General features: G+C 45.6%; 1 protein-coding gene across 1 annotated transcript in view; it reads right to left on the bottom strand.

Moving 5' to 3' along the window:
• ARMC9 (armadillo repeat containing 9) overlaps nucleotides 1-24564 on the bottom strand; it is a 142113-nt gene that overhangs the window by 98536 nt on the left and 19013 nt on the right. The window contains 3 exon segments of the mRNA XM_060106995.1: nucleotides 10487-10585; nucleotides 13724-13881; nucleotides 21109-21133. Coding sequence (XP_059962978.1) covers nucleotides 10487-10585; nucleotides 13724-13881; nucleotides 21109-21133 — 282 coding nt within the window.

Genomic DNA, 24564 nt, shown 5'->3' on the forward strand with positions numbered 1-24564 from the left:
GTGTTTGTTGGCAGTCTGTATATCTTCTGTGGAGAAATGTCTATTTAGGTCTTCTGCCCGTTTTTGGATTGGGTTGTTTGTTTTTTTGTTATTGAGCTGCATGAGCTGCTTATAAATTTTGGAGATTAATCCTTTGTCAGTTGCTTCATTTGCAAATATTTTCTCCCATTCTGAGGGTTGTCTTTTGGTCTTGTTTATGGTTTCCTTTGCTGTGCAAAAGCTTTGAAGTTTCATTAGGTCCCATGTGTTTATTTTTGTCTTTATTTCCATTTCTCTAGGAGGTGGGTCAAAAAGGATCTTGCTGTGATTTATGTCATAGAGTGTTCTGCCTATGTTTTCCTCTAAGAGTTTGATAGTGTCTGGCCTTACATTTAGGTCTTTAATCCATTTTGAGCTTATTTTTGTGTATGGTGTTAGGGAGTGATCTAATCTCATACTTTTACATGTCCCTATCCAGTTTTCCCAGCACCACTTATTGAAGAGACTGTCCTTTCTCCACTGTACATTCCTGCCGCCTTTATCAAAGATAAGGTGACCATATGTCCGTGGGTTTATCTCTGGGCTTTCTATCCTGTTCCATTGATCTATCTTTCTGTTTTTGTGCCAGTACCATACTGTCTTGATTACTGTAGCTTTGTAGTATAGTCTGAAGTCAGGGAGCCTGATTCCTCCAGCTCCGTTTTTCGTTCTCAAGATTGCTTTGGCTATTCGGGGTCTTTTGTGTTTCCATACAAATTGTGAAATTTTTTGTTCTAGTTCTGTGAAAAATGCCAGTGGTAGTTTGATAGGGATTGCATTGAATCTGTAGATTGCTTTGGGTAGTAGAGTCATTTTCACAATGTTGATTCTTCCAATCCAAGAACATGGTACATCTCTCCATCTATTTGTATCATCTTTAATTTCTTTCATCAGTGTCTTATAATTTTCTGCATACAGGTCTTTTGTCTCCTTAGGTAGGTTTATTCCTAGATATTTTATTCTTTTTGTTGCAATGGTAAATGGGAGTGTTTTCTTGATTTCATTTTCAGATTTTTCATCATTAGTGTACAGGAATGCCAGAGATTTCTGTGCATTAATTTTGTATCCTGCAATGTTCTTGTAACTTTTAACCTTTGACTTTTCCTTTTCTTTTTTGGCCACACCGTGCAGCTTGTGGGATCTGAGTTCCCCGACGAGGGACTGAACCCAGGCCCTCGGCAGTCAGAGCTCGGCGTCCTAACCACTGGACTGCCAGGGAATTCCCTTTTCTTTCTTTTTTTTTTTAAATCCTTGACTTTTTAAAAATTAATTACCTGTTATTCCTGTTATTGGCTTAAACAGCAAGGAACTCAGAACATTGTTTGAAATGTCATCTACGTGACTTGTCTAACACACTAAGGGGATCAAGGAGCCAGTAATGTGGTCAACGAAGGACACAGCCATAGTAAAACACTAGCATAATATATACACCAGAGAAAAATATTTTAAAATTAGTGATATTGGCTACTTCATATTTCCACGAATAAAATTCATTTACATACACCCCCCCTTTTTTCATTTTTCTTTCTTTTTTTTTTTTCCGGTACGCAGGCCTCTCACTGTTGTGGCCTCTCCCGTTGCGGAGCACAGGCTCTGGACACGCAGGCTCAGCGGCCATGGCTCACGGGCCCAGCCACTCCGCGGCATGTGGGATCTTCCCGGACCGGGGCACGAACCCGTGTCCCCTGCATCGGCAGGTGGACTCTCAACCACTGCGCCACCAGGGAAGCCCCCCCATTTTCCATAATTAAGAAAATGTTCTCTATCTTTTAAAACACTGATTTTTTTCTTTTTCTAAATTCTGTATCATTCTATTTGCCCTGTGAAGAAATTAATTGAAAAGCAGTAATAACTGACCCTTTCATGAGAAGAGCCAGTATGTTAAACAGTATTGAGACTTTACTATTCAATCAAGTAAAAAAATTTTTTCTTTTAAAGCTGGCAGTGAGCCGAGGGGAGAATGGCCCAGCCTGCTCCTAACAAGGGAGGAAGTTGTGGTATTTCATTCAGTAAGTGCTGACTGCCCACCATCTAACAGGCCTCTGCTAGGCACCGCTGATATCGGTGAGCAAGGCAAAAGCCCTCTTCTCAAAGAGCTTGCAATCCAATGGGCAGAATCAATGATCAAATAACTCTCCGTGCCTCACCTGCAAGATGGTGGCAGTGCTATACCAGTGGGTGCAGATGCCAACAAGAGCGCATGGAAGTCAGCATGGCTTCCCCTCTTTTCTGCCTGTCCACGCTGAGCTCCCAGTGCTGACGGGGATGCTAGAGCTGAGAGGTACTGGGCGTAAGTTATGAAGTAGAAGTTGACCTTAACATTGACACCCAAGTATAAACTTGCCCACGGAATGGAGAACTCACAGCGGGCGACGGCTACCACTTCCTTCTAAGGTGGAGGCATTAATAAGAATACTCGAACACTGAGGGGGCTGCTCTGATCTGTTGACTAACCTTTACTTTGGATTGGATTTCTAAAGGTCACTGCCACCAGCTGCGGGCGCTGCTCTGCGTGTAGGCGGGGTGGACACAGCTACGACAGTCTGGCTAAGGAAGAAAAGCCCCAGGAAGAGAAAGCTGGGAGAGGCCCCAGAATCATCATCAGTTGGAATAATTTCCCTCTCAAGGTAACTCTGGATTTTGCGTATGGGCCACAAGCCCAGGGAGCATCCCCTCGCTAAGGAGGCCCTGACCGCAGCCCCAGTGGGTGCTGTGTGAGCTCCGGGATTCTATGCTGGGCACTCAGAGTAAGGCCCCCAAGGCCTGGGGCACCAGGAGGAGGCCGGCGCCCCGGCCACGGCGGATGTGGGCACAGATGGGTGGCGCTTTCCAGTGGGCAAGCACAGTGTGAACGTGCGGCAGCCCTTTCCGGGCACAGGTAGAGGCCAGCGGAACGAGGAACATATGCACCTGTCAGTTAGTCGCTGAGCGCCTGTGCCGTGCCAGGCTCAAGGCAGGGCTCTCTGCAACGCTTGGACGTGGGAGAACTGAACTGCTACCTAAGCCGAGAGTGAACGCGCAGAACTACGGCCCCATCCCTTCCCAGCTGCAGGCAAGGAAGCGGAGCCCGGCCCTCGGGGTCATGGTGTGGGCGAGGGCGTTACTGGGGCCACACGAGCCTGGGACCACTCTTGGTGACAACAGCGGGATGAGGGGCTTTGCTAATGACGCATGACGTCAGGAAGCGTGCTTAGAGAAACCGGGAGGAGGTGTGACGTGGCGAGAGTGTCCCTGGGTCACCAGCGACTGGAGGTGGACTGGGTTGGCGGGGCCCTGTCACTGTGGGACTTCTCCGGGGAGTTTGGTGTACGGCTGACGGTTGTGAATCTCAGTACCCAGCGTGTCTCAAACTTGTGACATCAACAGTTTGCTTGGTGACGGGGACATCCCGTGGGACTGGCTTCGAGGCACACACTTCGGGAACTGCTGCTCCACAGGACGGCAGCGGGCGTGTGCAGCCTAGGGAGGGTCAGAAAGAAGGAGCCTCGACGACACCAGCAGCGGCTGCGAGCCCCAGGGCGACACGAAGGCCCCGTCTGGAGCCAGAAACCTCCGCGGGGCAGGCTGGTCCGCTGCCAGCCCGGTCCGCTGCCAGCCCTTCTTCCCTGGCCCCGCCCACGTGGGACTAACGCTGAACCCAGGTGCCGCCTGTGCGGTGCAGGACAAAGGCAGGACCCTTGTCAGGTGACCTCACGGGGAATGGTCACCAGGAGAGGTTAAGTCACCACCGAGGGAAACCTGAGGAAATGTGTGTTGGCCACGTGACAGAGAGGCAACAGGAGCCGGGGACCCAGAGGGGCATCCGCGCCACATGGACGAGGGAGGCTGCTATGGCCAACTCTGTAACAGGAAGGGGTACGGACACAACTCGAAAGCGCAGGCTTGTGACCGCAGAAGGGGAGCACTGGAATGGAAACCTGTGCAAATGCGATCTGGAAGCGGCGCTATTTGTGCGTGCGTGCGGTGTGGGAGTGCCCGGTGTCTGAGCCCTTGGCCTTGCCTCACCACCCCGCAGCCTGAAGGCGTCTGAGAGCCTGGGGCCGGGCAAGGTGCACAGCAACGCGCACACCTGGGGAGGTGCCAGGGGCTGGGGCTTCTTGGGGTTTCTGAGACCCAAGTCAGGCCGGGAGAGACAGATGCGCATGAGATCGTGGAGGGCTGGGGACTCCATGCTGAGCACGTTGGACCGGAAGTAACGAGATGGGATTTCTGTTATGTACCTAAATCCTTCCTGAAGCCTGAGGGCATAAGTAAATAAATAAGACACAACCAGAAAGGTCACTCCAGCTCCCGTGTGAATGAGCCATCAGAAATCTACGAGTTTTGAGACTGAGACCAGGCAGGAAATGTTGCTCTAAGCCAGGACAGAAAGAGGGAGAGCCTGAACGGACACAAAGCAACAGAGGTAGGGCAGGAGGGAGGAAGCCCGCCCAGATCCCCACGGCCACCTGAGCACAGGGCAGAGGAAAGGGTGACTCCCGGTGTTCCCTGGAGTGCCATTTGCTGAGACAGAAACACAGGAGGGAAATCACCTGTGTGGAGGAAAAGATGAGCCTGGGTTGGGACACGGAAAGTGTGACGTGCCTGTCAGACATTCACGGGGAGAAGGCCAGTAAGTCTGGGTTTGGAGGTCGGGGAAAAGGTCTGAGCTAATGGTACAGTTACCCTCTGCCAATCACGGTCCTACCGACGGATGAGACCAAAGGTATTCAGTCCTCACATCACCAGGGTCCATTCAGGTACGTGACAGGCACGGGTGTGTGAGGTGTGGTAGCGAGAGGGGAACCAGGTGTGCAACTCCTCCTCCTCGATACACAGAGCACTGGGCCCAGAAAGGCTGCCTCGAAATGCAGTGGCAACAGGGGGAAAGGGCAGGCGTCCTGCCAAGACTTAAGCAAGCCACCTAAGGGAGAACGCCAAGGCTGAAGATGCTGGACTTCATTTGCAGAGCCACAGTCCACGCAGCGGGAAGCTTCGGGAAGTACCCTCCTTAGCAGAATAGTGCCACAGCAAGGCTTCTGAACAACTGCACGAGGCCGCCTCCCAAAAGGGTCACCGCCAGCACCGCCACCCCCCACCCACCCCTGCAGGTTTTCACTGCTAACAAAGACGGTTGATTTTGGAAGTAGATGCCTCCTAAGATTCACATGTCCTGGACCCTTAATATATTTAATGCTATCACACCAGGAAGTACTGTAACTTGTATTTCCAGTGCGGCCTACCTGGAGTCGTGGAAGAAAGGGAGGGTTAATTCCCCGAAGAGCCATTTTTCCAATAAGGATGGGTTTAAATGGAAACTTTCCCATCCGATGAATCACAAACCTAGAGGCGTCACAGGGTGGGACTTGGGACCCAACCGGGGGCTGTGCTCAGATTTCCACCTTGAGAGTGTCTCTGCATTCATGCTTGCCCACTGCAAACAGGGGGCTAAGAAGAGAAAGCCATGCCAAAGCACTTTTAAATGCTATTTGCAGCACACAAAGATGGACGCTGCATCATTAGAAAGAGCAAAAACCCGACAATGTCTGCCAGAGGAATGGTTAAATGGTACCATATTCTCAAATTAAAATTCTGAAAGATAAGGGAAATACAAGTATGCGAAAGGGACATGAAAGACTTTCAAAAATGTAGTTAAGTGAAAGGAGACAGCCTCAGAATGATATGTGTAATAAAATCTCAATTATATACAATTTTTAAAGGTCTAGAGGATGCATATGAAACATAGTCAACACTTAGCTGTGGAGGAAGGCAGGATGGGGTGAGTGTGAGGGAGGGGAGGGGTTTCTGCTTTGCTCCATTTACTGCTAAATTGTTGTGTATTTTCCAGCTAACACATATTCTTGGATCCCTTGTATAACCTTAGAACACAAAAAAAACCTCCCTCTTGTGCTCTGAGGAAGAAGTTTTCCCTTTTACTACTTATCACTAGATTCCTGATAATATAAAATCAGATTCATCTCAAATCCCAGCAAATAATGGGCCCCAGGGTTTGGAGCCTGATTTGATAAGGACCACGGCACGACAAACCTGGGGTTAGGGTGGTGACAAGCAGTCAAGCTGCAAGAGGCCATCCAGGAGAGCTCTCTTCTCAAGATTTAACCCATCATTATCAACCCCGGGAGCACGTGGATTTGACGCCCAGCTCTGATAATGCATCAGACTTCCGGGCACAGTTACCTGGGCGGGAAGGAGGTAGGGTGGAAACACACTTCTTATCTCCTCAGTGGGGTCCTCGGCCTCCACACATACACAGTCTTCACACATACCCCCCAGAGGGGGTGACTTACTGGATTTGCACCGCCCTAGTGGGGGTGCACAGAGAGCACAGCCCCAGTGGTACAGGAGGGCAGGGGCTGGGCCACAGCTGTCCATGACGGGGGGAGAATGGTTCTTTAATTTCAGGGCTCAAAAGTAGCTTACCCACCTGCCTACCAAAAAAAAAAAAAAAAATCCACATTCTCCAATATAAGCTTTGTCAGAATCGGTGGCAATATCTTCAGCTCCTTTTTCCTTCATGCTATTGTTGTAGTTTTCGACTGGTTCGGAACCCAGGGGGAAGAAGGGTCTTATTTACTGCGCCCTTCTGAACTCTCAACAGTGAATGAGGTTGCAGACGGCCAGACTCTTAACAGCCAGACTTAAAAACCAGTAGCAAAGGCACTAAACGTTGTAGTACCAGCCATTTTCTGATGGGCCTCCGCCAGGCTCTTGTCAAGTACAGTGAATTGAAATGCTCAAGCCCGGGGAGAAGCTGATCAAGGACCAGGCTAGAAGGAAGGCTGGTCTGTGCCTACCTATTTATCTTGAAATTGATGGCATCGTGTTTGGACTTAGGGTAGACTATATTCCCTTAAACGAATAAAAAAGCAATCTTCGTCCAAATCCTAGATCCTATTGGCTCAGTCACCGGACATCCGATCTAAATTGTATCCTAATTTCCTCTTCATGCGTTATAAATCTGATATCATACATAGACATTAGGCATGCCTAGTCAACTACAATATTCTTTTACACTTCCATAATGACCCCTCACCCACTTTTTATCACATTCTAAGAAAAATACATTAGGAACGATAAAAAATTGTTTGCAGTTTTTATGGCCTGTTACTAAGTCAATAACTCAAGTGGGGGAAAAAAAAACGGTTACGAGATAAGGCAAACAGAGCACACCCTCTCTCCCGTGGTTTCGGAGGCTTACACTCCGTACCTTAGTGCCACCATAACAGGAAAGGATGGTAGGACCAGTCTCTTGACAAATGAAGGTAACTTCTAATGGGATGAAATATCAGATACGTTGTTCCCCCATTCCCTTTTATACCACTCCTTTTAAACATGACATCAGTTTTGTTCACGTGGCCCGTGGGATCTTAGTTCCCTGACCGGGGACTGAACCCGTGCCCCCTGCAGTGGAAGCGCGGAGTCTTAACCACTGGACTGCCAGGGAAGTCCCAGCATCAGTTTTAAATATGCTGGATGCAGCACTCTGCCAACAGACAGGATTCTTGTATATGCAAGACAGGGTGGGATTTTATAAACAAACCTGAAGAACACTAAGTATTTACTGAATTAATACATAAATGGAAGGGGGGGGGAAGAAGTGGTCTTATTAGACACAGATCATGCTATGCTAATTACTGCTAGAAAGCCATCATTTTTGGTGAACACACTCTATCCTTAATGTTACCTTAGGTTGATGACTTATAGCTAACCATACACTGGACACAGAGGGTCAACTCAGCCAGGCCACAAGGATGTGGCTTGAAGCCCCTCATCCTAGAGGGCCCATGAGGGAGTTACTTTTTCGAAACTCAGATGTCTGCGTGTGCTTTACTGACATTTTAAAAATGGTCGATTCGCTAAGATTCCTGTATGCTGACATCACTGCACCCACATACTAAAGCATGGACTCCGCAGCTCCTGTCCATGTGTGGCACAGCCAACACAGCGAAAGCCTGGCGGTGCACTTCCACGTGCACCCCGAGGACACAGTCAAGGACGCTGGCCCTTCACCACGTTACCGTGTCCTTTCTACCAAGATGCAAGAGAGGAACTCTCCTCAGGTCTTAGCACCAGAAAGACCCTGTGCAGCAGTTTTTTGACCTTCCAGTCCTCAAAAAAAAAATGTACTTAGACTTGTTTTTAAATTGTAAGAGTAATATACCTACTTGGAAAAAGTTCACGGTCTAAAGGGCACATAGGGGACGTTGGTGGCATTGAAATGGTCTATTGTGGGCATGTGTGATGGGCTCGTAGGCGTTCATTTTACTGCTGTGCTTCACAGGCTACACGTGTAGCACAAATGCCGTTTTAGATGCAGTGAATATCACCCTCTCTTCCTTTAGAAATAAGTCATGTATGGGCCTCCCTGGTGGCGCGGTGGTTGAGAGTCCGCCTGCCGATGCAGGGGATGCGGGTTCGTGCCCCGGTCTGGGAGGATCCCATGTGCCGCGGAGCGGCTGGGCCCGTGAGCCATGGCCGCTGGGCCTGCGCATCCGGAGCCTGTGCTCCACAACGGAAGAGGCCACAACAGTGAGAGGCCCGCATACCGCAAAAAGAAAAAAAAAAAAAAAAAAAAAAAAGAAATAAGTCATGTAACTGTTTTTTGCACAGGTTACTAGGAAGCCCACAGCCAAATCTGGGTCTCGCTCCCAGGGGTACAGTAACTTAGGACATGCATTTTTTTATACTAGCCTAAGCCCTGGCTTACTTTTATTCTTCCTACCCTCATTTTCCTTTAAGCACAATTTCTTTTTTTCCCCCAGCATTACTGAGATATAACTGACATACAACACTGTGTGAGTTTCAGGCATACAGTGTGATAATCTAATAAATGTATATATTTTGAAATGATTACCACAATAAGGTCAGTTAACACAGCTGTCACCTCACGTAATTACCTTTTGCTGTTGTAAGAACATTTAAGATCTACTCTCTTAGAAACCTTCAAGTACACAATACAGTATTGTTAACTGTAGTCATCAGGCTGCACATTACATCCCCAGACCTATTCATTTTAAAGCCAGATGTCTGTACCCTTTGACCAACATCCCCTCGTCTCCCCCACTCCCTGGCGACCACCAATCTACTTTCAGTTTCTATGAATTCTAACCAAAATTTCTTTCTTTATTTTTATTTTCTATTTTTTCATTTCTCATATTTGTGTTTTCTCATAATAAGCTGCTTCAAATCTACTTGAGAATCAGGTAGATTATTTTAATGCTGAAAAAGGCCTTGTTTATGAAGACTCTAGTATTAATGTGCAAACACTTAATTAAAAGCTGGGGCTCTGACCCTCGGGGTTGCCTCAGGATCACCCGGTGCTTCCTTCCTAATTGCCCGGCTCCACACACACAGCCTCCGGACCAGGAGGCAGGTTGGTGTGCGCTCCCGGGACATGGGTTCACGGAGACACAGCTATACTCGTGCCCCTGGTTAAGAACGTGACTCAGCTCCACATGCCTCCAGATGAGCTCTCCTAGGAAGGACACATCACCTACGTAATGTCTTGGCCTGTAACGCAATGTCTTGGCCTGAATCTGACCACAAGGAAACATCAACCACAAAAGGAGAAATGTTCCATTTTTAAAGAAGGGGAAGGACTGTCTTCTTTTTAAATGTCGATGTCATGAAAGTCAAAGAAAGAAAGACAGGGGTGGGGTGGGGGGGGAGTGTTGAAGCTGAAAGGAGGCTAAAGAGACACGACAAATCAACGTAACACCTGAGCCCACACTCCGGGCACGGGGAAGGGCTGCTGTAGAGGACGTTAATGGCTCCGCTGGCAAAACTGGGACGTGCACTGTAGGTTAGTCAGGTAAAAATACTGCCTCGATATTAACTTTACTGAAGTTGACCATCACATGGTTATATAAGAGAACACTGCTGTTAAGAAATGCACCCTGCACTCCAGTTTTAGGAGCAAAGGGCCATAAACATATGTAATTTATCCTCAGATGGTTCAGAAAACATATTGTGTGTGTATGAGTGTGTGTGGAGAGAAAGTAAACAAACAAATGAGCAAAACGCTAGCAGGTGGTGAATATGGGTAAAGGGTATACAAGTGTCCTTCGGGCAGTTTTTGCAGCTTTTCTGTACATTTGCAATGATTCTAAGTATAAAGTTTAAAAAGATAAAAGGAAAGCCCGTCTGACACCGCACAACCCCAACACGGCAGTGATTTTTCAAACAGGACGAGGTTTCCTTCGTTTCCTACTGCCTTACTGCCATTAGCGGCCCTGGGACCCAACAAGCAGCTCCGCCTGGAAGAGACAAACGCGCCTTCCCCGCCCCCGCCCCCCCCCCCAGGGGGCCGCCTCCCAGCGGCCCAAACCCACTCTTCCTTCTGGGAACGCACAGACCTCCGAAGCCCGCTGAGATGCAGACTCCGAATGTGTTATTTTCTCCTGTTCTCCCATTTTTTAAAGTTACGGGATTTTGACACCTGGGGGCAGACCCGGGCGCAGAGCCTCACCGTGCCGGGCCTCGTGAAGTCCACGCTGCGCGCCAGGCTCTGCCGCATCTGGTTGCTGAAGAGGCGGACGCAGACGCTCTGCAGGTACTCGGGGGTGATCTGCCGGAGGACAGAGGATGGACGGCGGGTGAAAGGGGTGAGACATCCCCGGAGCCGTGAGAGGCGCCCTAGCCAGTGTCGGAGCTGACTCTCAACAGCCTGTCCGAGGGCACAAAGGTGAGCTTTTGCTTTAACATCGCAGCCCCAGGGAGTTGAAGCACTGAGCCTGACGCAAAAACTAACACACTACTGGTGTGGTCACGGGATAGCATACTTTAAGTTACAGGACTCCACTTAACGTACTCCTGCTGTCATGTAGAATAAACTGACTTTTCTTTTTTCTTTTGGCTGCACAGGGCGGCTTGTGGGATCTCAGTTCCCTGACCAGGGATTGAACCCGTGCCCTCAGCAGTGAAACGGCAGAGTCCTGACCACTGGACCGCCAGGGATTTCCCATAAAATAAACCGATTTTCAACCATTTTTTGTTAATTCAAGCAACAAAGTCACTGGGTGGCCATAATGTGGTGGAAAGAAAGCCGGACTGAAAATCTGAAGATCTGGGCTCAAGCAGTGGACTCGAGAAAACCAACGGCTCTGCCGCCTGCTTTCCTGACCTGTCGGCTCTGCGTCACGGGGAGGGGGGTAAATGAGCTCTAGGGAGAGCCTAGCAGAGGACAGATGGCTCAGTAAACGCTTACTGAATGAGTGACGGAGACACTGTATACACCCTCCAGCGCTAGACAACAGGAGGCTGGGCTACTGCTGCATCAATGCCACTGCATCATGGCCTCTTCCTTCAGCATCTCTCATCCCTCTCTCATTAGCTACCATGATTCAGGACGGACATCCAGCATCTAAGGTGGTCATCTCTGAAACGTTTTCTTTTCATCTTATGCCTTTTCTTTCTATAGGGGTAACATGTGCTCATTTAAAAGGTAACACAACCTCTCCCCAGCCCCACCCCACAAGCCAATCCCTGGAGGCTACTACTCTTAACAATTTTACCCCCTTCCAGACTTTTTCCTGTGCCTGATTGTGAGAGGGAAGCTCCTTTTCCCCAGCCTCATGGTTCCATGTGCTGAACTTCCATATGGTAATGTAACTGGCTCTCTTCCTACCCCTCACTCATTCGTCTCCACAAGAGGAAGACAACTCAACTGGTTGGTGAGTTGGAAAGAGCCAGAATGCTGGGCTAGACCCTTTTGTCTCCCTATGGTCCTCCTGTCTGTCCCCCTGAAACATCTGGTCTGCTTCGGCACCAGAAGGACTGCCCCTCTATGCCAGATGTCTCTGGTCATCCCTCGACACTCAGCTATAAGTGACTCAGACAAAGAAGGGCCCCATGTCAAGGCTGCACCTCCTACATTATCCTGAGCCCATTTCCTCTGAATTCCCACAGTATCAAAATTTAATCATTCCTTTTTCATCCCGTATATTTAACCTTTCCTTGTAAACCTGTTCCTTCCCTACAACCTAGAAACATGTCCAAATATATTTAATATTTTAAAAATACCTTCCCCTTTCTCCTCCCTAGGCCCTCATCTATCAACCACCCTCTCAGTGTTCTTCCTTCATAGCCAAGGTCCTTGAAAGAACTGCCAACATCTGCTTCCTCCCCTTCCCTGTACCTTTCAACACACCACAGTCGAGCCCCATCTGAATCACCCCAAGGAAACTCATGGCAAAGGTCACCAGTGACCTTCTAAGTGTCAGAAACATTGGACACTTTTCAGTCTGGACTTCTAGAGTTTTCTGTGATTTTTGAGACTTTGGATCAACCTCTTGCTCCTGAAACTGTTTCCTCTTTTGGCTGATACCGGAACTGATACCAGACCCATCCCTTTAACAAGGAAATCTGATTCTGTCACTCTCTTGCTTAAAACAAGTGAGTGAGAAAAGGACATGAATAAACAGTTGACTAAAAGACAAATATATAAATGGCCAAAAAACATATGAAAATATATTCAGCCTCATACATAATTAAAGAAATGTAAATTGAAACATTCAGAATACCGAGTTTTACTTACCAAACTGGCAAAAATTTCAACGTATAATCATGTCCAGGGTTGGCAAGTGTGTGGAGAAATACGCTACTGGGGGTGGGGGGTGGGTACACATTGTTGAAATCTTTGTAGAAATAATTTGGCAAAACATCTCTCAAAATTTTAATGCCCATGACCTTTGACCTAGCAATTCCATTCTTAGGCTCTTATCTTACCTATATTCAAAGGTATACAGTATATACAAAGATGTTCATTATAACAGTTTTTGTTATAGCAAACAAAAAAATCTAAATGTTCCTCATCAGAGATCTGATGAATTACGGTTCACCCTTGCAGTGGAATAATAATGTACAAGCATCAAAAAGAATGAAGTAGGTGTGTGGTCATGTGGAAAGATCTCCAAGATATATTGAAAGTGAAATAGCAAGTTTGAGAAGAGTAATGGGTCACAAGATCCCAAGTATGTGCATACCGTATGCACACGCACACACGTGCACACACATGCACACGCATAGAAGTGTTCTGAAATAATACACAAGAAAGTGTTAATCTTGAATGTCAGTAAGAAAATGAGACTTAGGAATTGTGTGTGGAAGGGGCCTTTTGCTCCTAACTATATACTCCTCTGAATTGTTTCAATCTTTTACCAAGAGCACGTATTTCTTTTACATGAAGAACAAGCTAGTTAAGATTCCAGTGTTCCCCCCAACCCCATCTCTCCCTGTTTTGATAGTGGAGGCCCTTCCAACCCCTGCCTGGTGGTCTGCAGGCCTCTGCTTGCACACTCCAGTTGTAAGAGCTCACGTGCCCATCTGTGGCCCGCATGCTACACCTGGCGTCACGTCGACCCTGGCTGTAGGAAGCACACCAGGATGATGGCAGTTACGTTTTAAGAGGAGGGAAGGCAAAAGGAAAACACACACTTTCTTTTTATTTATTTCTGTACTGTTTGAATTTTCTTTCTTTCTTTCTTTTTTCTATTTTTTGGCCTCGCTGTGCGGCATGCGGGATCTTAGTTCCCCGACCAGGGATCGAACCCGTGCCCCCTGCAGTGGAAGAGCGGTGTCTTAATCACCGGACCGCCAAGGAAGTCCCTGAATTTTCTATGTACATGCCTTCTATTTTGTCAACAGGTGTGTCTTGACACATCTTTATCTCAAAAAAGACACATGAACAATGGGGGACCTTCCTTACCATCTTGCCACTGACTGTGGCCTCCAGAGAATCCACCAGCTCTGCTGTGACTCCGATAAGATTGTGGTAGTCCGCCTGGATCTTATTGTACCGTTTCAAGTACGTCATTGACCTACGCTCAGCTTCTACCAGCTGCCGGTGGAGCTGCTGCAACGTTTCTAGGAAGACAATATATATTTATATTAAAACAAAACAAAAAAGCAACAATTTAAAAGACTCCTACAAAATAAAAAATAATTATATTCTTCTCAAGGGAATACCATGCCTACTGTCAGAATATTTTACTATAACAATGAGCTTGCCACTCGTATTTGTGTTTTACACTTCTGTCTCGTGCCACTTTTAATTACAAAGTGCTTTGTAACCACTGATTTTTTTCATTTCTTATCCCCGGTAGTTCAACTGAGTCATCACTGGCTTTCCTAACAAAATCTATTTCCTTGTCTGAACCCCATGCAACTTCTTTTAGTTCCTCTCTCTATGTACAAGAAACAAACTCAATGTTTCTTTCTAGAATCAGCTCACAAAATGGTTGAACCAAAACTGAGTTTTTTTCTGTTTGTGCCCCGTGAGGTTGTCTGGGGGATAACTCATAACCACAAGGAAGTCCTTCATTTTAAGTAAAGGTTAGGGCTGCTTGACAGGTGCTGAGAAAACTCAAATCTAGAATTTGGTAAGATTCCAGGTGTTCATTCTGCCAGTTCGATGAAGCATAAGTCTTAGAGCGGCAGCCTTGGAAGGTTCTAGGGTTGTCTTCTTGGAATCCCCCCCACCCTGTCCCCGTACCCCATGGCAGCACTTGATGGCCAAGCCACCCTGGGCACAGCTCGACTATGCAAATCTTCTTTGGTGTCAGTACTCATTGGCCCTATCCTACTTTTTTCCCTTTCCTGGAAGGCTATGTTTTGGATGGAAGGACGTGTTGCTGCCCCCAAACCCACGTTAACTTACTATTGTCCCGATCCAGGCACTGTATAATACTTAAAGTCTTCATTTTAGAACACATTTCATGTATACAGAGAGAGCCTTTAAAATTACAAAGACCAAATATAGCCATTATTTTACAATAACTTTAATGGAGTATAATCTATAAAAATATTGAATCACTTATGTTGTATACCTGAAACTAATATAATATTGTAAATCAACTATAATTCAGTTAAGGACCTGGGTTCAAATCTCTACCCTACCAATTTCTTGCTGGGTAACCTGGGGCAAGACACTTAATGTCTCTGCTTCTCATTTCTTAACCTATAAAATGGGGAAAATGATAATGATCTTGAAGGGTTATCGTGAGGATTAAAGAACACATACACTCAAAGTGCCAAGCACACTGCTGGCCCATAGCAGCTGCCCATACATGGCAGCTATTATTATTACTGCCTTTCATGGAAAGGGGTCAAAGATTTTCTAAATATATTTCTATGCAAGTAGATAACTTGAAAAAGTGGCAGAAAGGTTACGTCCTAAAGCAGTGGTATGCAAACTTTGAAATATATCAGAATCATCCAAAAATAAAGATGATCAAGCTTTACCTTCAGAGACTCTGATTTTGTGGATATTGGGTAGGGGCTGAGTATCTATGCTGTCAACAAACTCCCGGCTCTGACACAGACCACAAGTTTGAGAAACACTGTCCTAAATTATGTTTTCCTCCTAATTTGTGTCCTAAACAGCTATGAGGATCACCCACATTCAAACTGTATTTCAAAAACTTTTATGTGTCACAATAGTTGATGTGCAGAAGTAAAATATTTTAACTACTAAAATCCAAAATATCACATAATGAATTATTATTATTATTATTTAATACCCATCAAATCTCAGTATTGAAAGATAACTTTAAAAAGTCATCTGACACAAATCTACATCCAGTACTTGAACCTCTGGAGAACATTCCTAGAAATCATTTATCAACCTTCTCCTAATATAATACTGGGAAGGAGTCACTACCTTCCTCCTACACTAAGTATCATTTAAGCTTTTTCATACATCCCAGACTCAAAATTACATAAACAAGAACTTCCAAGGATGAAAATTTTAGATTATTCATAGTCCCATTTTATGGGAATAAATATTAAAGAGTATCTGTGACATTTTTCTCAACGTGTACCAAGTGGCAGATGAATGAAATACCAAATCCCATTAGCTGGGTCAAATTATCAGTGTTAATGTCATCAAAGTAGTCCCTCTCAAAAGGGGACTGTAGCAAAAAACTCTTCCCCTCATAAACTCATTGTATGAGGGACTATTTGTGGAACTTTTGCCTTGGGAACCCAGAATTGGAATTTATGACAGTTTCAAAGTATGGTAACCTGAGGCAAAAGAGCCTTAACTGCCAGCAGCCTATGGGAAAGAGAGAAGTAGGCAACTGGGCTGAAACATTCATAACCCTTTCAAATACACCATTTAGCAAAAAGAGCCTGCTATCCAGAGATATCACCTTGCAGACACCTTAACTGGCTACAAACAGGACCTGACCATTACTGTAAGCTATTTGGGTTACAGCTCAAAATATCAACTTTATTTTTGAGCATTAAAGAGAACTTTGACTCTTTTTTTCCCTGTCAAATTGTGACAGGGAAGAGCTAAATCAGACTCCATGTTCCGATCGGTTTCTTAGACTTTAACCTTTGCTTTTCATTGCTTTTGTTATTATAAACATACATAATGGCCTGCCTCAGGGAACCCTGCCCGCCTGTGGATGGCTGCAAGAAAGAGAAACTAACACATCCCCTCACCGAGTCTGATCATTCCAGAAGATGCTTTGCAAGACTGATGGCCCTTTTACTTTACTTCCTCACCACCTCTCCCTCTGTGATTCTATAAATGAAACTGGCATCCAGACCCAGATAAGATGGTTTTTCAGAGACACCGGTCTGCCTTGCCTCAAGACCTTGTCTCCAATTCATTGGCCTGTCATGTGGCGAGCAAAGCGAGCTTGGACTCAGTAACAAAAAAAGTTTTATGAGACAAGGACAACTAAGCTAAGATGCCTTGCCATGCAAGATCTCAACTTTTAATGGAGATGTCTTGGTCCATATTATTTGAATGAAACTGTCGTAATCATGCCAGCAAAATTTATTGAGACTCTTTATATTTCAAAGCCACTGACATAATTTGTGCAAAAGTCCAAAGAATTGCATCCCAAGCTTTAAAAGATATATACAACCAAAAGAATGCCAGTTAAGGTCACAAAGAGTGACCTTATATTTCCTATAATTTCCTGTATTATATAATTTTCTATATTTCCTATAATTCGAGCATGAAATGAATCAATAACAAAAGTGATCCTACAATAAAGCAGTCAAGCTTTCCCTTGTTGACATTTCTACTTCATTTAGATGCTTTTTTTTTTTTAAGAGTAGATGAGGGGCTTCCCTGGTGGGGCAGTGGTTAAGAATCCACCTGCCAATGCAGGGGACACGGGTTCAAGCCCTGGTCCGGAAGATCCCACATGCCGCGGAGCAGCTAAGCCCATGCGCCACAACTACTGAGCCTGCACTCTAGAGCCTGCGAGCTACAACTGCTGAAGCCCATGCGCCTAGAGCCCATGCTCCACAACAAGAGAAGCCACCGCAGTGAAAAGCCTGCGCACCGCAATGAAGAGTAGTCCCCGCTCGCCGCAACTAGAGAAAGCCTGAGTGCAGCAACAAAGACCCAACGCAGCCAAAAATTAATTAATTAATTAAAATAAAAAGATGAGATTTGGTTTTAGAGACATCTTGGCTGCTCAAGATGATACATTTTAAAATATGGGTTTTTTTTCTAACCTAATGTAAAAAACTAAAACCAATCACTCTATTTTTATAATATCAAACAATTTTTCTTTGTATTTAGATATAAATCGGCTCTTTGATATTCTGCTAATCCACAAATACCGGAAGAAGAAAGTTAAGGCTTATAACTGGGAATATAGGTCATCTATTTCAAAAATAATAGCTCTGAACTCTAGGAAAATGATCAGTTGCCCATTGTCTGAAGGGGCCAAATGCATAATGCCAGAAATGCTAAAAGATACTATTTCTGTATCCTTTTTAGATGGCTAGGTGAAAATAATAATCCAATATGCTATATTGCCAACCTAAGTTTTTATTCTTAATGCCATTTTTAATATAATTCCTTCTGAGAGACTTTTCCACTCCAAGCACTTTTCTCACCTTCTTCAAAAGCTTCTGGAAATCTCACTCTGCCCATGAAACCTTCCTATCAAGACACATAATGATATTATCCAACCATTCCATTTAAAAAACAACACCTGAGCTTCCCTGGTGGCGCAGTGGTTAAGAATCCTCCTGCCAGTGCAGGGGACATGGGTTCGAGCCCTGGTCCCGGAAGATCCCACATGCCAGGGAGCAACTAAGCCCATGCGCTACAACTGCTGAGCCTGAGCTCTAGAGCCCGTGAGCCACAACTATTGAAGCCCGCGCGCCTACAGCCTGTGCTCCGCAACAGGAGAAGCCACTGCAATGAGAAGCCGCGCACCGCAACGAAGAGGAGCCCCCGCTCGCCGCAACTAGAGAAAGCCTGCGCACGGCAACAAAGACCCAACGCAGCCAAAAATAGATAAATTTTTTTAAAAAGAAATAAAAATAAAAAACAACACCTGGGACTAGAATTGAATTGGGGGCTTGTCTGTGCCTTGTGGTCACTGCAGCCTTAGCAATGACCACAAGGCACAGAAGACACAGTGGTGACAACTAGCTATGGTGACACTGGGCCTGGGCCGGAGTCCCTGGTACAAGTGCCCTGCGGTGCTAATCTCTCATCTCCATGGCAATACTGCATTTGGGGGTTATTCTGCCACAGACACACATTGTGCCTTCCAGACTCAATTCCACAGACATCCTGCTTAGCTATCCTCAGAAAACTCAATTAAAATCAAACTTAAAGAAGGCTCGAAAAACCTGTTCTCCTTGCTGAAATACCAAATGAAAGGTCTGTAGAAAAATACAGTCTCTTCTACTTGCACTCCCCCACGCATGTTTATTTCATCTGCAAAATTGGGCCACTTATCAGAGACATAACTGGTTGCTGGCAAGAAGCTATCCCCCCAAACTGCAGGGAATGCTGGGTAACAGGAGGTGGCAGAAACTCGGGAATCCAGGAGAAGTTTCTCACCACCTTCCTGTCCCCAATGCCTAGGAGTCCAAAGACCGACTCTGAACAAGGACTAATCAGACTCAGCCAAGAACTGGGCTTCCCTGGTGGTGCAGTGGTTAAGAATCCACCTGCCAATGCAGGGGACAAGGGTTCGAGCCCTGGTCCGGGAAGATCCCACATGCCACGGAGCAATGAAGCCCGCGAGACTAGAGCCCGTGCTCCGCAACAAGAGAATCCACCGCAATGAGAAGCCCGCGCACCAGAGTGAAGAGTAGCCCCCGCTCGCCACAACTAGAGAAAGCCCATGCGCAGCAACGAAGTTCCAATGCAGCCAAAAATAAATTAATTAAATTAATTAAAAAAAGAAAAAAAAAGAATTAAGGCAGTTCTCTGGGACCCAAAGGACGCAGGTTGGGTGGTGGTTTTAAAATATGAATGCAGGGTCTTTGACAGTTCCTTCCCATCAAGAGGTGGAATGTTAAGTCTCCTTCCTTTGAATGTGGGCTGGCTTTAGGAATTTGCTTCTAATGAATAGAACACACCACCAGAAACAACACTGAGTTACTTCAGAGACTGGGTTAGAAAAGGTGACACAGCTTCCATCCAGCCCCCTCTGGGGACATTCACCCTTGGTGGGAACCCGGCCACCAGGCCCTGAGGGCTCAGGCCACATGAAGAGTCCACGTGGGCGTTCTAGTCCAGGGCCTCTGCTGAGAGTTCAGCCAACAGCCAGCATCAGCCACCAGACCTGTGCATGTGGAAGCCTTGGAGACGGCTCTACCCGGCTCCGTCTACACCCGGGAGACACCCCGAGGGAAAACTGACTGAGCCACAACTCCCAGATCACAAAAGATGATAGCAATAAGAATAATAAATGGACATGGTTGTTTTATGCCACTGAGTCTGAGGCGGCTTGCTGGGCAGCAAGAGGAAGAGAAGTAGTGAGGCAAAGAAGCATTTCTGGGGGTTGCAGCGCCTGTCCCAACTGAGGGGCTCCAGCTGTGCTGAACGGGAGACAACCGGCCTGGACCCACCCTGGCCAAGGCCCGGAGCTGCACTAACCCAGGAGGGAGCAGGCCTGGGCAGCCGCAGAGAGAGACCCCGGGTACGCGTCCTCCGTGTAACCATACTGGGGGCAACGCCACCTCCGGGAGCTCGAGGCTGCAGCCTGTGACCCTCGGAGCGGTCCCCACTGCTCCTCTGTGTTCAGGCCCGGACCGAGGGCATGAGTCCTGTGACCTGCCGCTCCTCCACGCAGGTCCCTCTGAGTACCAGGAGGGGAGGCCCAGCTGCAGAACCAGCGGCACAATTAGAACCGCTGGGCTGGAGGCCCGCGAGGCCACCGAGGGCAAGAAGCAACACCCAAGCGCTTCCCACCTGAAGCTACTGAAGCACGCGTGGGAATCAAACCTGCAGGCCTGCTCATCACTCAGTTCCCTGGTACACCAAGAGCTAAATAAGTTACTAATGCTTCTTTTCTTTAGAAAACTTTAACTCTCTAAAAGGAAAGAGAAAAACAATGGCAGGAAGTTTTGCAATCCTCTCTAAGGTGACTGCTGTGAAAAGGGCAAATGTGTTATTTCACGTAGTAAAACTCCACCTGCTGGGAATTGAGGATTATGCCCTCAATACTTATCAAAGGCATGAAGCACATCATATAACCCTTTCCAACAGAATAATTTAAGCAGTTTTCATAATGTTGTATCAAAGACAAAACTCCGGCAAAGAACCCCAACTGTGGCCACCAATTTCATCTTAACTAAAATTTTTCTCACCTTTCTGGAAAATGAACAGGTCTGGTAAAAATTACTAATCTTGGAAAACCATCATGTTATGCTAAAGGTGTAAGACTGGAATTCCTACTTTGAATGCAAAAAATGGAAATGATTTGTAAGAACGAGAACTCCATATTGCTGCAGAGATAAGACCCTGTTAAAGTAGTTTACGGTAAAAGTGAAAGGTACTGAAGTAACTCTTTCCCAACCCATGCTGTACTGCGTCTTCTAACTGTGCTGCTGCACTTATGTCCCTCTGGCACTTGCTTGGATTCTCATCGTTTCTCCGTGTCTTAGTTATCTGACATACAAGACAAAGCTAACCATACCAGCCACCCTGAAAAGTGGGTCTTGAGGAATGCAGATAAAAAGGACTACAAAGCACTTCATAAATATTTAGATTTTTAAAGCCTTCATTTGCCAAGTCCGCGGGATTCTCTCCATTTCATTACTTAAAACTCGAGTTGGCAAAGTTGTGATTTAAAATTTTTCATCTAGATGATTTACCTTTGCTGCTTTGTCCATTCTCCTTCTGGGATGAAAGAAGTTTAGGAAAACAGAATTCAGGAGGCAGAACTCAGGGTATCTCACATTGTGTTGGCCAATCTGAGAAAGAGCCCCAGTGTGGTAAAAAAGAAATCTCAGGACAGGGAAGGGCGCTTCTTAACATTACTATAAATAACTAAGACAGTTACTGACTTCTCGATTCTTGGGTGACTCATGACTCAGATAAATCCTCCTCTATGCACCTCAAGAACCACTCTGTGAGTCCAACAGCCCCTAACTGGCCTCCTTCCCCCTTCAAAAACCTTCCCCACAGTTACCAAAATATTTGACTAAAAGTGCAAATCTGAATTCATACGCTTTAACGCTGTAACTTCAGTGCTAAAGCATTAGCCTAAGGAAATTGAGAATGGGATGAAGAGCATGGCGCGGTAACTACAACCACAGACTCTGGCACCAGGCTGCCTCCTGGGTTTAAATCTCAGCTTCCACACATCTGGCTGCATGTCTGATGGCAAGGTATTTACCTGTTTTATTTGGGTTTTCTTAATTTAAATATTTATTTATTTATTTATTTATGGCTGTGTTGGGTCTTTGTCGCTGCACGCGGGCTTTCTGTAGTTGCGGCGAGCAGGGGCTACCCTTGGTTGCGGTGCACGGGCTTCTCATTGCGGTGGCTTCTCTTGTTGCGGAGCCCGGGCTCTAGGTGTGCGGGCTTCAGTAGCTGTGGCATGTGGGTTTCAATAGTTGTGGCTCGCGGGCTCTAGAGCGCAGGCTCAGTAGTTGTGGTGCATGGGATTAGTTGCTCCGCGGCACGTGGGATCTTCCCGGACCAGGGCTCGAACCCGTGTCCCCTGCATTGGCAGACGGATTCTTAACCACTGTGCCACCAGGGAAGTCCCTGGGTTTTCTTAATTTTTCTGGTAACAGCTTTATTGAGATGTAATTCACATATTATATAATTCACCCATTCAAAGTGTACATTTCAGTGGTTTTCAGTACATTCACTGAGTTGTGCAACCACCACTACAATCGGCTGTGGAACATTTTCATCCCCCAAAAAGGAAACCCTGTGCCCGTCAGCAGTCACCACCCTCCCCAGCCCTAGGCAACCACTGTCTACTCTCTCTGTAGATTTGCCCCCTCTGGCCCCTTCATAGAAATGGAATCATACAATATGCAGCCTTTTGGGTCTGGCTTCTTTCATTTGGCATCATGCTTTCAAGATTCATCCATGTTGTAGCACAGATCAGTAATTCACTCACTTTTATTGTCACATAATATTCCGTTATATGGACAGACCACATTTGGTTTATCCATTCGTCAGTTGATGGACATCTGGGCTGTTGGCACTTCTTAGCTATTTCAAATAATGCTGCTGTGAACATTCATGTACAAGTTGCTGTGTAGACATATGTTCTCATTTCTCTTGAGTATACAGCTAGGAGTGGAACTGCTGGGACGTAGGTAATTTCTATGTTTAAACTTTGAGGAGACAACCTATTTTTGAAGAATATTTAACGATATGAGGAAATTCTCTCTTCATTTGATAAAAAATATTTTAAAATACACATACATATAGCTGTCTATCCTCATTTATTGTAAACATTACATACTTTGGGGTGTATGTATGTAGACAAATGCATTTCTGGGCTTTCCAAATTTTCTATAAGGAATATGATCAATTTTATCATCAGGAATAAAAAGAGTGTTTTTGTTTGTTTGTTTGTTTAGAAATGTAAACATAACCATGTTATTATTCTTCTTAAAATGGTTCATAGGCTCCTCATTACTCACAGGACCTCATATGAACCTTCGTGCCCTGGGCCTGCCTACTCTCTGACTCTCTCTCTCAACCCTTCTGCTCCAGCAATACTGAATGCTTCATAGTTTCCCAAACATACAGGCTCAGGGCTTTTGCACGAGCTGTTCCCTCTACCTGGAACTCCTGTCCCTCATTCTGTCTGCCTCACAGACTCCCATTTTACTGTTCAAAACTCCAACTTGCCCGAGACAACTATGTCTTAGCCTTTTCTTTGTGTCCCTAATTCCTAGCACAATATTCAACCTAATATATGCGTTGAACTGAACTCCAAATATTTCCACATAACAAGGAAAACAAAGGAATAATGTTTACAGTTACCTGCTAGACTTCAGTGTATTTGCTTCAAAGCATGTTGAACAGGATAAGAGGTAACAACTATTTGCAAACTATAATACTAACAGCTAACAGTCAGTAACACAAGAGCTTCCATGTGTTGGGCTGTTTTAAGCAAGTTTTTCATGTATTAACTCAATCCTCATATTATTCCAATGAAATGGGTGCTATTATTAATATAACTAATATGATTTACTATGTAAAAAATTTCTTTTAGAATCTTTACATAATTCCCATTACCTTTTTAAGGAGAAACGCTTTTTAAAAGTGTATTAAAGTAATCATAAACCAAGTTGGAAAAGTCCTAATTTCACGGAAAACTGTCCTTTTATATGGAACTCTAAGAGGGAAAATAATTGGGTATGCAAACATAATGGTATGTGGGCAGAGGGTAGTATTGGAACAAAACCTTAAAGGATATAAAAGCAGAGAGGAGAGCTGTACTCAGCCCGATGGTGGGCGGTCTCAAGGCGAGGCTGAGGACTTGAGTACAGGCCACAGGGAGCCACTGGAGGCTCAGGAAGCTGAAGCAGGAGAAACATGCCATGAAACCCCAGGGATTTCAATTCAAAGAGTTCAATTAGGAAAAGAGAGTCCAGTGCTTTGGAGTTAGAATGGAAGCAGAAGGTATTATGCAGCACAGTGGCCTAAATGCTTTATTAAATTAAACAAAACAGACACCAACTTTACAATTCAAAATGCTATATTATTGTTATGAAATAACTTTTGATACATTCTTGTTCAGAATAAAAGGAGATGAACGTCCTTAGAGACCCACGAGCTTTGGGAAATCAGCCTCCCACGGGCGGGGCGATACGTGACATTCTTCCCTGGACAAGCTCCATTTACACCTGCTGCCTGGTCCTCTGGTCAGTGTTCCCTTTTTACTCTCAAAAGTGTCCCTATTTAAATTGGATTGTGGTGATGGCTGCACAACTCTATCCATTTGCTAAAAATCATTAAATAATGCACTTACCATGGGTAAATTTCGTAGTGTGTAAATTATACCTCAGCAAAGTTGTTTTTTATTTATTTATTTTTTACACATTTATTTATTTATTTGGCTGTGCCGGGTCTTAGTTGTGGCACTAGGGATTTTTAGTTGCGGCATGTGGGATCTAGTTCCCTGACCAGGGATCGAACCCGGGTCCCCTGAATTGGGAGCACGGAGTCTTAACCACTGGCCCACCAAGGAAGTCCCAATAAAGTTGTTTTTTAAAAGTCCTAATTTGAGTGACAAGTTATATTGACTTGTCCATACGCCATGGCCTCAAGGCCTTAAAAGTGACTAGCTGATCTTC

This window comes from Mesoplodon densirostris, chromosome 8 (assembly GCF_025265405.1).
Source record: "Mesoplodon densirostris isolate mMesDen1 chromosome 8, mMesDen1 primary haplotype, whole genome shotgun sequence".
Taxonomy (NCBI): domain Eukaryota; kingdom Metazoa; phylum Chordata; class Mammalia; order Artiodactyla; family Ziphiidae; genus Mesoplodon; species Mesoplodon densirostris.